The following is a 13,266-nucleotide window of genomic DNA, read 5'->3' as shown; positions in this document are numbered from 1 at the left end:
ATGGAGCAAGCGAAGTATTACAACTTAAGACGAAGGCAATGGCGACCGGTGATAGGCGACCTAGTGCTGGTAAAGGAACATCAGCTGTCAAAAGCGGCGGATAACTTTGCAGCCAAACTAGCGCCCAGGTACAGTGGACCTCACCGGGTAACGAACTTTGTGTCCCCAGTGATCGTAGAGCTAGACAAAGTCTTCAGAGGAAGGAGGAGAACAGCCCACCTAAGTGAGCTGAAAGCATACCATGCAGCCGACGCCGCCGACAACAATGAATCCAGGAGGCAAAGTCATAAACAGAGATACAAGAAGGACGCTAGTGAAGATCAAACCGCGTCAACATCGTCAAATCGAACAGCAAACAACAATCCCGAGGTACAACAACAGAGAGAGAACAGCGAGCTAGCCATTTGCGGTACACTCACACGAGTCAGCGAATAGACCGAGAGACAACACGGAGAGAACCAAGGTACAAGTCAACAGCTGATGGCATACAGAGACGGTCAAGTACAAAACATTGCGGAGAATCAGGTACGAATATTTCCAGAAAATAAATTACAGATCGCCAGAGAACCGGCACATGGATCAAGATTACACCTGGGAAGGCAATTCGCTATGGCAGGCTTAAACGAACACATACCCCGAGACAATTGCGGAATTACAGACTATTTTGTAAGATTCTACTTCAATCCGGATGAAATCGGTAGCAACGGACACGCCCAACCGAGACAGTGTCAAATCATACACGAAGGAATTTCATATCAAGAAGTACCCAGAAGTCGAATCAATCACTAAAAGCTTGGTAAACTCTAACCACAATTACATAAATATCCTATAAATATACTTTTTAGCTATGCGCATGATATACCACGTTTTTTTTTCAAATCCCCCATACACGGTGGGAACACCCTAAGGAAAATCCACCAGTTTTTCATTTATTTTATAGACTGGAATCACACATACCGCCGACGGGAAGGGCAGCGAAGCCTCAACCACAACGACGACAGCAGAATATTAAGCCGCAAGGCCATATATTCTGTTGTACATTGAATTGATAATTATTAAATTAAAGAACAAATTAGACTTGCGCACTTTTGCACGAAAGCAAAATATTTACATTTTCGCAAACATAAATTTTAAATATAGAATCACCCTAACATGCATTGAATATTTGGAAGGGAGGTAGATACGCACAAAACATAAAAATGCAGCGGTCAATCAACCCTTTGCACGCTCAATATCCAATACACCCATCTACAAATACAACATACATAATAACTTAAGTGAACGGAGACCAGCAGCAGCAAGTCGTCAAAATAAGCGCCGCTACTAATTGAAATTTCGCTATACATATTTACGCACTAGCATACAACACACCAACTCACGCCATACAACAGACGGCAGAAGCAGTGGGCAAAGCAAAACACAACATTAGAATCAGGTGACCACAAACAAATGTACAAACACACAATAGTTAAAGCAAAGGCTGGAAAGCACGGTATGAGCAAATACAAAGGCATTGTATTCAATAAGGAGCATTATGGTGCTTGGAAATTCATGGGAAGGAAATATTCACCGGAATAACAGTTGTTTTATATTGTTAATACTATTAGTTAGAAGTTGTTATTATAAAATAACCGTTTGCCTGCGTGCGAAAATTAGTATATACGGGCGACGAGTTCACATTAAAATTCAGAGATTAGGAGACAGGCATACGAGTCGGTAGGTTTTATGACTACCGACCAAGAGTACACCTGAAGGTTTTTGACTTCATTTGCACTAAAAGTATATTCGTCTGGAGGCTTTATTACTCCATTCGACCGCAGAGGTTGGCCGAGGGCTTTATTACCAGTCACCTCTTACAAAGCAAGGGAATCAGCTAGGAGTAGAAATAGAATTTTTATTAAATAAATACTTTTATAACGTTTTTATACAAAATAAACAGGGTTATTCTTTTAGAAAGACCGGCATGAGTTTCTACTTTCAGGAACCCTGGACGGACTGAGGTCAACCCTAGCAAAGTCAAAGGAAAAGTCCGTCACACGGTATCCAACATCTTTGTTCCAGCCCATACTACCCTATTTCAAATGGTCAGGCGGAACGATTTGTCGATACACTCATGGCTTTAAACAAACTTTTCGAGGAGGGTACAACCGATCAAAATTTACAAACATTCTTATTGAGTTATCGCTCCACCCCGAACAAAAACTGCATGGGATCCAAATCACCGGCTGAACTACTTTACAATCGAAAACTTCGCATCCGTTTAGATTTACTCCATCCACCTAGTGAGAAAAAAGAACAGAGCGAAAACCGTACTACGGAAATGCGAAACCAGTTCAACAAAAAGCATGGATCCAAGCAAAAGCAATTCTCACCCGACGACAACGTGTACGCTGCAATATATACATCGCACAAGAAGTTTGAATGGAAGCCAGGCAAAATCATAGAATGACTCGGCAGCGTGATGTACAACGTTTTAATGGACACGGGAAAGCTGAAAAGGCTACACGCAAATCAGTTACGCCTTCGTGGATCACAGGCTCAACAGACACCTAAACGCAAGGATCATATTTTAGATCACTTAGACGAAACCTCAAGCACTCAAATCGAAAACCACAACGTGGATCACCATGATGACGGGCCTGAACAAATCATTCAGGAAGAACGTTCTACGCCACTCAATAACTTAGAAAAAATGCCTCCGCTACGTCGCTCAGGCCGTTCTGGACGAGCTCCACTTAGATTTTCACCGGACCAATAAAATTAAAGAGCGAAGGTGTTGGGGCACATGATTGCCATCATCTGGCAAGACGAATTTACATTTTGACGTTTTTTGATATACATGCCGGAAATTGAGTTGAGCATTACACACGTAGAAAATTTGAGATTACAATTTATTATATTGTAACGATTTTACTTGCAAAACCTCTTATTTGCCCTTCTGCCAAGTTCGAATCACTAAACTGTTGAATAAATAACTCCAATATTGAATAATGAAAAAATGGCCTTTATTAAAGTACTTCACAATAACACTTATACTTTGCAACTCTTGCTTAACAACCAAGCTGATTGATAGCTCAAATGAAACTCTACTATTGCCGACAGATTGCGTGCTTAATCAATAACTGCTTGATAGCTCAAATCAAACTGAATTCCATCGCCTCTACATTTGCTGCCTTTTATACTCTATGATTTCAACGTTCGCATCTTCTAGGCGCTTCCATTTCTAGAATATACTAGTTGCCATCAGCTCTCAAATTTCTCAGCTGTAACTACAATTGCACGATTTTATAGCTTCTCTCATTGCATACTTTCAGGAGTATCTCAGATATATGAATGTGTTTGTGCATTGCTGCTCCGCTGCTCGTATACGTACATATGTGTAGACACAATTATTGATTCGTTAATGTAGATACATAGTGATTGAATTATTAATGTGAATTCACGTCACTGCTTAGCATCGGCCCAGAGATGGCAGTACCCCTTAGTGCTGATAATATTCGTAACACTGCCCTCCACCTAAGTCTGATCGTCCCGATCAGACAAATCTCCCGATCTAAATGTCGCTAGCATCTCCAAATGTACAAATCTTCTACTCCGTGGTTTTCCAATGCTTTCTATTATACAGAAGTTTAGATAGATATACATATTACTACCACACGAAAATATTAATGTTGCCAACAAACTGACAAGGAAACTGAAAAATAAACAAGAAACAAAACACGATAAACTCCGAAATAAACGAAATGACATCTTGGTTAACAACAACAGCAAAAGCGATGAGTGGTTTGTAAACAAAACCAAAGTAGAATTTCCAGCTGATATGAAAGCTCTATTATCGAAGGGTCCAAAGTTCGCGATCCCAATAGAAAATAAGAGCTTTCCATTATTCAAATACATAGCTGACGGTGAGAATTTAATACAAACACACAAAACCAAAGAGCAACAAGAGGAAGCGCGAACAAAATTAGCAATATTGATAAAAGATCATACAACAACAACACGGCAAAGTGCAATAGAAATTACAAAATAAAAATAATAATCTTGTAGATAAACTTTTTAAAATGGAATTAATTTCGAAGGCAGATAGAAATAAACTTACGACTACAACGGCACTACCACCACGGATATATGGATTGCCGAAAATCCACAAGAAAGGAAAACCATTAAGACCGATATGCTCGGCCACGGGATCACCAGCACACGCACTCTGCAAATACGTTGCAGATATTTTAAAAAACGTCACCACCAGTTCATTATATAATATAAAGAACACACAAGACTTTAAAGAAAAGATCAATAACTCTTATATTTATGACGATGAAAAGATGATATCCTTTGACGCAGTTTCATTGTTCCCTAGTATACCGACACCTCTAGCACTTGACATAATAAGAAATAAGTGGACAACAAAAGAAAAATATACGAAAATACTTAAGAAAATGTTCATAGAAATATTAAAGTTCTGCATTAAAGATAATTGGTATTTTAAATATAATGATACAATATATACACAACTAAAAGGATTACCGATGGGATCACCAACCTCCCCAATAATTGCAGATATTGTAATGGAAGAACTGTTGGACAATGCGAAGAACAAATTAGCATGAAAACCAAGATTATTAACTAAATACATGGACGATCTTTTTGCAATAATCAATGAAAACGAGGTACAAAACATACTTGACGCACTAAATTCTTTTGACAATAATATAAAATTCACTACGGAACTCGAGGACGACGGAAAATTACCCTATCTAGATTCAATAGTAATACGACGAGGAAATCAACTGAAGTTAGTGTGGTATAAGAAGTCCATAACAGCGGGTAGAATTATAAATTATTATTCTAAACATCCCAAAAACATGATCATAAATACGGCAATGGGCTGTATAAGACGAATGATGAATTTTACAGATGACACTTACCATAATGACATAGAAAATGAAATAAAGATATTGTTAAAAGCCAATGATTTTCCTGATAAAATTATAAAAACTCTTTTAAAAAGATATAAATCACCAAATAGTCAACGTAGAGAGGAAAACCCGAAAATATTCAAGTCGTTAACTTATGTACCTAAATTATCTGAGCGCCTATCAACATCTGACATATATAATAAAGAAGATATTAAAATAGCACACAAGCCTATGAGCACTTTAAAAAGTATGTTTAACCAAACGAAATCGAAAATACCGCAAATGGAAAAAAGCAACATTATTTATCAAATCCCGTGTAACGGAAACGACAAAGAATTATGCAACAAAGTATATGTTGAAACAACTAAATCTAAATTAAAAACTCGATTAGCACAACATAAATCAGATTTTAAATATTGTAATGATTTAAATATAAATAACCAAAAAACCGCACTTATGACCCATTGTGCAACGAGAAAGCACTACCCGAATTTCGAAAAAACAATAGTACTTCAACAAGAACAACAATATGGAAAGAGATTCACACTGGAAATGCTACATATACTAAACACACCAACTAACACAAAAATTAACTACAAAACAGATGTAGCAAACACCGCGCTCTCCTATAGGCATCTAATAAAAAACCAAAATAGTTAACAACTCCACGTACAAAGGGAAAGACGTGTCAAAAAGGTATGTTTTGTTTGATGTAAGTTATATGTTATTTTGTGTTCTGTTTGTTTATAGTTCACCCTGAGGACGGTTATCGTGCATAACCGAAATATATTGGTATAAAAAAAAAAATTTAAAACATCTGTGTTTTATTTTCCAAAACATCAGACCTCAAGCCGGCAAATAAAAATTTATGAAAAATAATATCATTTTTGTTAAGTTTTTATTATAATTTTTTTACAGTTTTCGCAAATGTTCTGGTTGAAACGACAGCAACAACAACAAAAACAAATAAATCATGTAATTATAATCAGTATTGGGCAAATTACAATTGTAGAAACAATTAAGCAATTTTTAATTGCTACTGTTGGATGTCACAGCGATCAGTTTGAACGCCACATAACATGACCAGTACGGGAACACACCATTATTTGGTCATCTGTATATTAACATAGACATTTGTAATCTCTATATTCACATTCATGTTATCGATAAGTCAATATAACTTCATAATACCTTTTGCCATCACTGTTTTTGCAAATTCTTTGTACATACCGGCAAATTTTCTATACGTACTAATAAACCTGTAAAACTATTGATACCACTAAATCAAATTCAGTGTCTTTTTATATTAAATCCGGTAGTAGTGCAGTTATACTAAGCATCTATTTCGAAACCAAGACCATCGACTAAATTGTAAGGGTCTACAACCATACTCAACGGGAAGAGCTTTTTTGGTTGGTTCATCACGCCATTTAAACAACTGCTGAAAGGTAAGGTGACGAGATCGTTGGCTTCGCGGAATATGACCCGGCATTTCATATAGAATCTAATTTGGATTCTGCTCCCGCCACTGGTCCTTCGAGCCGGATCAGTTTTCGCGAAATACCACTAACTCTGATGTCAAGAAATCGCTTGTGTCCACCTAACCTCAAAAGGCATCGCCAAACACGTTTAGTCAATTCTTCGTAACGCGAACAAAGCTGACTGTTTGGAATCGCCAAGAGCGAACGTTCAACACTACAAAGCTCATCATCATTTCTATCAGCATACACCATCAAGGCCATCCGAATCCGTAAACCCCCCAATTGTGACGAAAGGCAACAGGATTTCGAGGTAAGTGACTGTATCATTTCGTTGGCAATTTTTTTTTTCTATACCGACATGCCGGAAACCGACTCACCGGCTGAGAAATCAGTGGCTCTCACTGAAGAAGAGCAACTGGTGGCGGAACAACTCGATCTGCTCGAACGTTTACGTAAAGAGCGACCAAATTTCGATAAAGATGGACCAAATCGACGTTCTAAAGGGCAGTTTGCTACACGCCTCAATCGAATCTCGCAAACTCTTTTAGCCTTCAATGCGAACCATCGCACATTGGTGCGTTCCAGATTATCTCGAGATGACGAATATTTCAAACGGGACATCTTTGGGTCTTTTCAATCTGAGCATGCAGATGCAATCGACCATATCGAAAATGTATTCGACCAACTGTATCCAAATGAAACCCACGAAACCCAAACCGCCTTTCCTAATTCTACTGCATCGGCTTCTGCAACAACGGAAACGATTAATACGATCATACGTGAAGTTCACACCGATAGCACGTTTAGACCTCCTAAGCTGAAAATAGAAAAATTTGACGGCGAACCAACTAAATGGCCAACCTTTTTTGCATCATTTCAAGCTATTCATAATAATCCAAAGTTATCAAAGCATCAAAAATTTGTGTATCTAAAATCATTTCTTACCACAGACGTAACGTCATCCATCGCCCATTTGGAGGTTATGGATGACACGTATGACGAAGCCCTCAATGATTTAAAGGATCGTTATAGTAATGATCAGGTTCTGTTTACAGCATTCATGAGAAAATTTATGAATTTGCCGACTTATAGTCAACGTGAATCGGCAGCTGAGCTTAAATCATTGCATGACTCTGCACGTGCCTACGTTGTTCAATTGAAGAACCTTAAGTTCAATACCGAGGCGAATTCTGAGTTTTTTGCGTTCCATTTACTCGAGAAGCTCTCACCAGCTACACGTCTTGATTTTGAAAGATATCGCAAGGAACCGAAGACAGTTGCAAAACTTCAACAATTACTAGACTTTTTGAAATCGACATTTCTCATTGCTGATGCTGCCGTTCATGCAAGTCACCACAACAATTCCAAAGCATCACTTAATGCAAAGGCTAACAATATATCCACCAAGCCTGTTAACAGAAGGGAAATACGAAATCTTCACGTCGCAAAAAAATCCATCATCTGTCCGATCGAAGGGTGTAAGGGATCACATGTCCTTCGCAAGTGCCAACAATTTTTGCAATGGACCCCCTTTGAGCGCAAATCGTTCGCAAGTACCCATAAGCTGTGCTTTAATTGTCTCGGTCATTCAACCTCAACACCATGTTCTAGCAAACATTCTTGTTTTACCTGTGGTGGTAGGCATCACACTTTATTGCATTTCAACCATTCAAAGTTATCATCAAATACAACATCTCTCCGAGATCCAGAACCGTTATCGAACTCACCTCACGTTAACCATGCGCCTTTGGTTAATCCGCAAATGGTTTCCAACAATTTGGTACACACAAGTTCCACAATTCTACTTGCAACAGCAATTGTCAATGTCATTGATGCATCTGGCCAGCCTGTCCGGCTTCGTGCATTAATCGACAATGGATCGCAGCAATCCGTCATTACTACGCGCGTTGTTCAACGACTGAAATTACCCTTCATTCCTTTCTGTATAGGTTACCGGCCCATGGGGGAATCTCAATACAAAATTGCTGATAAGGGAGTTATTCTTAGTATTCAATCAATTGTCAATCCTAACTTTAATTTTAAAACGAAATTTGCAGTTCTTCCATCAATCACCTCGGAGTTGCCTTTGCATCCAGTCAAAGTAAAGTCTTGGCCTCATCTTAAAAATTTATCACTGGCTGATCCTCACTATGCAACTCCGGGCCAAATTGATTTGTTATTGGCCGGCGATGTATACGGTCGCATTCTTGAAAGCGGGGTGTGTAAGGGTGAGATCGGTGATCCCATTGCTCAATGCACGGCTTTGGGGTGGATCCTGTTTGGGGAATTATTTCAACAAAATCATGTTCTAACCTTTCCATTAACTCAGTGTAACCATATTTCCACAACAGAAATACGAGATTTGCTTACAAGGTTTTATGAACTAGAGGAAGTACCTATTGTCAGATCGATATCCAAGGAAGATGAATGGACAGAAAGGTTTTACCAGGAGACTACCCTTCGTCAACGAAATGGAAAGTTTATGGTGCGCCTACCCTTCAAATCCTATTTAGATCCGTCAACTGCATTAGGTTCCTCCTACGAAGTGGCACTTCAACGCTTTCAATCGCTACAACGTCGCTTCAGCCGTGACGACAAATTCAAGGAAGCATATTTTAAGGTCTTTAACGAGTATCAAAAATTGAATCAGGTCAAGTTAATGCACCAGATCCAAGAAAAGCATTATTATTTGCCCCACCATGCAGTGTTTAAAGAAACCAGCCTCACCACCAAACTTCGACAGGTTTTTGACGGCTCGGCCAAGTCTACAAACGGAAAATCGTTAAACGACATTTGGACCACCGGTCCCGTTTTACAAGCCAATTTAGTCTCAATTATTCTAAACTGGAGAACGCACAAATATGCCTTCATTGCAGATATTGAAAAAATGTATCGCTGCATCGACATGCATCCAGACGACACCCACTATCAATACATTTTATGGCAAGACGACGACAATTCGGGCATCCAAACATATGCGCTTCAAACTGTAACGTTTGGCCTCGCACCATCACCGTATCAGGCTATTAAAACTCTTCACGTATTGGCCGAAGAAGCCAAACTCACTTCGCCAGCGGTCTACAGCGCTCTTAAGTTTGAAACATACGTGGATGACGTCACGACCGGAAGCGAAACAATCGAGGACGCCATACAAATGATTCAAGAACTCATTAAGTTGCTTCGCAGTGCTGGTTTTGAACTTCGCAAATGGGCGAGCAATTCACCCGAAATTCTTAAGCAAATTCCCGTCGAATATCGCGATGAAACCACGATGTGTTTATTCAATCCTGAAGATTCCATTAAAGCACTTGGGTTGGGATGGTCAAGACTCAGCGATTTTTTTACCTTTTCGATGAAATTTCCAACGGCGACGCGACTGACAAAACGCAATGTCTCCTCGATAGTGGCACGTCTGTTCGATCCACTCGGTTGGCTGAATCTCTTCGTCACCAAGGAAAAAATTTTTCTAAACAAGCTATGGGAACAGAAATTGGATTGGGATGAACCCATAACGTGTATCAATCTACAGTCTGAATTTAACCAAACTATGGATGACCTTCAGTTAATCAAGTACATTGAAATCCCTCGCTGGATCCATACATCCTCAACGAACAAAAACAACCAACTTCACGTTTTCTGCGACAGTTCAACCAACGCCTACGCCACCGCGATTTATCTCCGAACGGTCGACGTAAACGGATACGTCTATGACAACCTATTAGCAGCAAAGAGTAAACTGGCACCCATTCGAAAACCGTTAACAATACCTAGAGCAGAACTATGCGGTGCGACGCTGGCGGTCACATTACTTGATGCTGTCAAACAATCATTGAGACTTAACATCGACAAGGTTTTTATGTGGACCGATTCCACCGTCGTATTATCCTGGATTCGAGGAGATCCCAATCGCTGGGCTGTCTTCGTATGCAATCGCGTTCACAAAATTTTGGCGTCGACTGAAGTTGAACAATGGAATCATGTCTCTTCCTCAGCTAATCCAGCCGATCTCAACAGTCGGGGTTTAACAATTACCGAATTGCGCGATTCGTCACTATGGTGGCACGGACCTCCATTTCTATCTTTGTCACAAGCGGAATGGCCAAACTCATCATACGAACTTCACGACGATGATGATTCCGAACTTGGTGATCGATTCAAAAGCATAAATCTTACTACAAAGGAAGAGGGCGGATTGGAACCACTCCTTAAACGATTTTCCAACTTCAATCGCCTTCGTCGAGCTGTCGCATACGCCATTCGTTTTGTGAAAATTATGAGATCTTCAATCAACCTCACACGGCAACGTCCATCAATTGCAATGCTTTCGAACCCAATAAGCCACCTCATTCAACATATCCCTCCTCCTACAGTTATCGAAATTCAACATAGCGAATTGTCACTCATCCGCTGGATCCAATCCACGGAATTCTCATCCGAGCTCAAAACAGTTCACACTAAGAAACCAATTCCAAAATCTAGCAAACTATTTCGTCTTAATCCATTCATTGACGATAATAATATTCTTCGTGCAAATGGCCGCTTGCAAAATGCCTTTATGTCGTTTGAAGAGAAATTTCCAATAATACTCCCGTCAACGAGCCACCTCGCGACGTTAATCGTATACCATTATCATCGCCTCACGTTACATGGAGGGCCCCAAGTCACCGTCAATCAAATTCGACAAATTTACTGGATTTTAGATGTGCGCAATCTCGCTCGTCGTCTCATCCGAAGCTGTGTTATTTGTTTCAGGGCGCGTCCAGTTTTATCTCAACAACAAATGGCCGCCTTACCCACGGTGCGTGTGAACCACAACACTCGACCATTCGCTTCCACCATCATCGATTACGCAGGTCCATATGACATTCGTTCCTCAAGAGGTCGCGGCCAAAAGTCATACAAGGGCTACGTCGCTGTGTTCACTTGCATGACCACCAAAGCAGTTCACTTGGAGGCAGCTGGCGATCTCTCGACCCAAACATTCCTACACGCATTCGACCGTTTTGTGGCCAGGCGAGGATTTTGTCACGACGTATTCAGTGACTGCGGAACGAATTTTGTTGGTGCTGATCATGAGAATCAAAGAAGCCAATCCCAATATCTCCGATCAATAGCAAAGGAAATTATCCCAGCTCTCACGAATCGACATATTCAATGGCATTTTAGCCCACCCGGTGCTCCTCATTTTAATGGTTTAGCTGAAGCGGCGGTGAAATCCATGAAATTTCACTTGGCTAGAGTAATCGGAAAGGCCAAATTGACTTTTGAGGAGTTCTCAACCGTCCTAACCCGCATTGAGGCGGTGCTAAATTCCAGACCGATCTCACCAATTACGGATAATCCCAACGACTTTACTGCAATAACGCCTGGACACTTCCTCACGGGCAACGCTCTTCTATCTCGACCGCAACCACCATGTGAATCTAATCCAATTAAACGACATCAGCTAATGGACCAAATGGTTCAGCACTTTTGGCAGCGATTCAAAGAGGATATTTTGTCTACTATGCAGATCCGTACTAAATGGCAAGAAAGGAAGCCGAACATTAAGGAAAACGATTTGGTTATCATCAAAGATGATCGCTTTCCAGTTGGTCAGTGGCCCATGGGTCGCGTGGTCTCGTTACATCCCGAAAGCGATGAGCTCATTCGCGTGGTAACCATCAAGACAGCCACGGGCACGTTCAAAAGACCGATCACAAAGCTCGCCTTGGTACCCATCGTTGCTCATTAACCTGTTAACTATTGCCATACGAATTTGGGTCAGTCACTTATTCTCCTATTCGAGTAAAACTATGTGGATTTCATATATATACAACCTGTTTACTTATTGCCATACGAATTTGGTTCAGTCATTTATTCTCTTCTCCGAGTAATGCCATGTTGATTCATATACAACCAGTTTAACGTAGGACTAATGCCAACAATGTTGCCATGGCCGGGAGAATGTTGGATGTCACAGCGATCAGTATGAACGCCACATAACATGACCAGTACGGGAACACACCATTATTTGGTCATCTGTATATTAACATAGACATTTGTAATCTCTATATTCACATTCATGTTATCGATAAGTCAATATAACTTCATAATACCTTTTGTCATCACTGTTTTTGCAAATTCTTTGTACATACCGGCAAATTTTCTATACGTACTAATAAACCTGTAAAACTATTGATACCACTAAATCAAATTCAGTGTCTTATTATATTAAATCCGGTAGTAGTGCAGTTATACTAAGCATCTATTTCGAAACCAAGACCATCGACTAAATTGTAAGGGTCTACAACCATACTCAACGGGAAGAGCTTTTTTGGTTGGTTCATCATGCCATTTAAACAACTGCTGAAAGGTAAGGTGACGAGATCGTTGGCTTCGCGGAATATGACCCGGCATTTCATATAGAATCTAATTTGGATTCTGCTCCCGCCAGCTACCTTCACAATTAACAATTGATTAATTGTAATTGCGAAAAGTTACAATTAACCATTGAATCATTGTGATTGTGTAGGTAGCAATTAACAATTGATTAATTGTTAATCGTTCTGTGAATTTTGCAGTTAACAATTAATAGCTTGAAATATGTATTGTCCTCAAGTGATACAATGGTTTATATGATACATTATTTTTGAGCTCATTGGGACGATATTGCGTAGAGTATAGTATCTGTAGTTTGATGAAAAGTGATATACACGCATTTTGGTCAAAAACAAAGAACCCTCCTGTGCTAAATTCCACCTAAAATGGTTTTATTTACAAATAATATAGCATTTGCTTATATATCAGACAATTACCTGAAGCGTTCAACACTCAACTGCACGCAATTAAACACTTATTTGAAATAACTTTTAATTCAATTCACT

At 39.7% G+C, this 13,266-nt stretch overlaps 1 protein-coding gene across 3 annotated transcripts in view; it reads left to right on the top strand.

The window, feature by feature from the left end:
- The first annotated feature begins 7,224 nt into the window (after positions 1–7,224).
- Positions 7,225–13,266, top strand: part of LOC137236983 (uncharacterized) — a 75,025-nt gene continuing 68,983 nt past the window's right edge. For all 3 annotated transcript variants that reach the window (XM_067760096.1, XM_067760095.1, XM_067760094.1), the window contains exon 1: positions 7,225–12,755. In XM_067760096.1, coding sequence (XP_067616197.1) covers positions 7,383–12,134 — 4,752 coding nt within the window. In that variant the 5' untranslated portion in view covers positions 7,225–7,382 and the 3' untranslated portion in view covers positions 12,135–12,755. The remainder of the gene's footprint in view (positions 12,756–13,266) is intronic.

Source organism: Eurosta solidaginis, chromosome 1, assembly GCF_040869045.1.
Source record: "Eurosta solidaginis isolate ZX-2024a chromosome 1, ASM4086904v1, whole genome shotgun sequence".
Classification (NCBI taxonomy): Eukaryota; Metazoa; Arthropoda; class Insecta; order Diptera; family Tephritidae; genus Eurosta; species Eurosta solidaginis.
The sequence above is the reverse complement of the archived record's forward strand: the minus strand, read 5'-3'. Positions and strand labels throughout refer to the sequence as shown.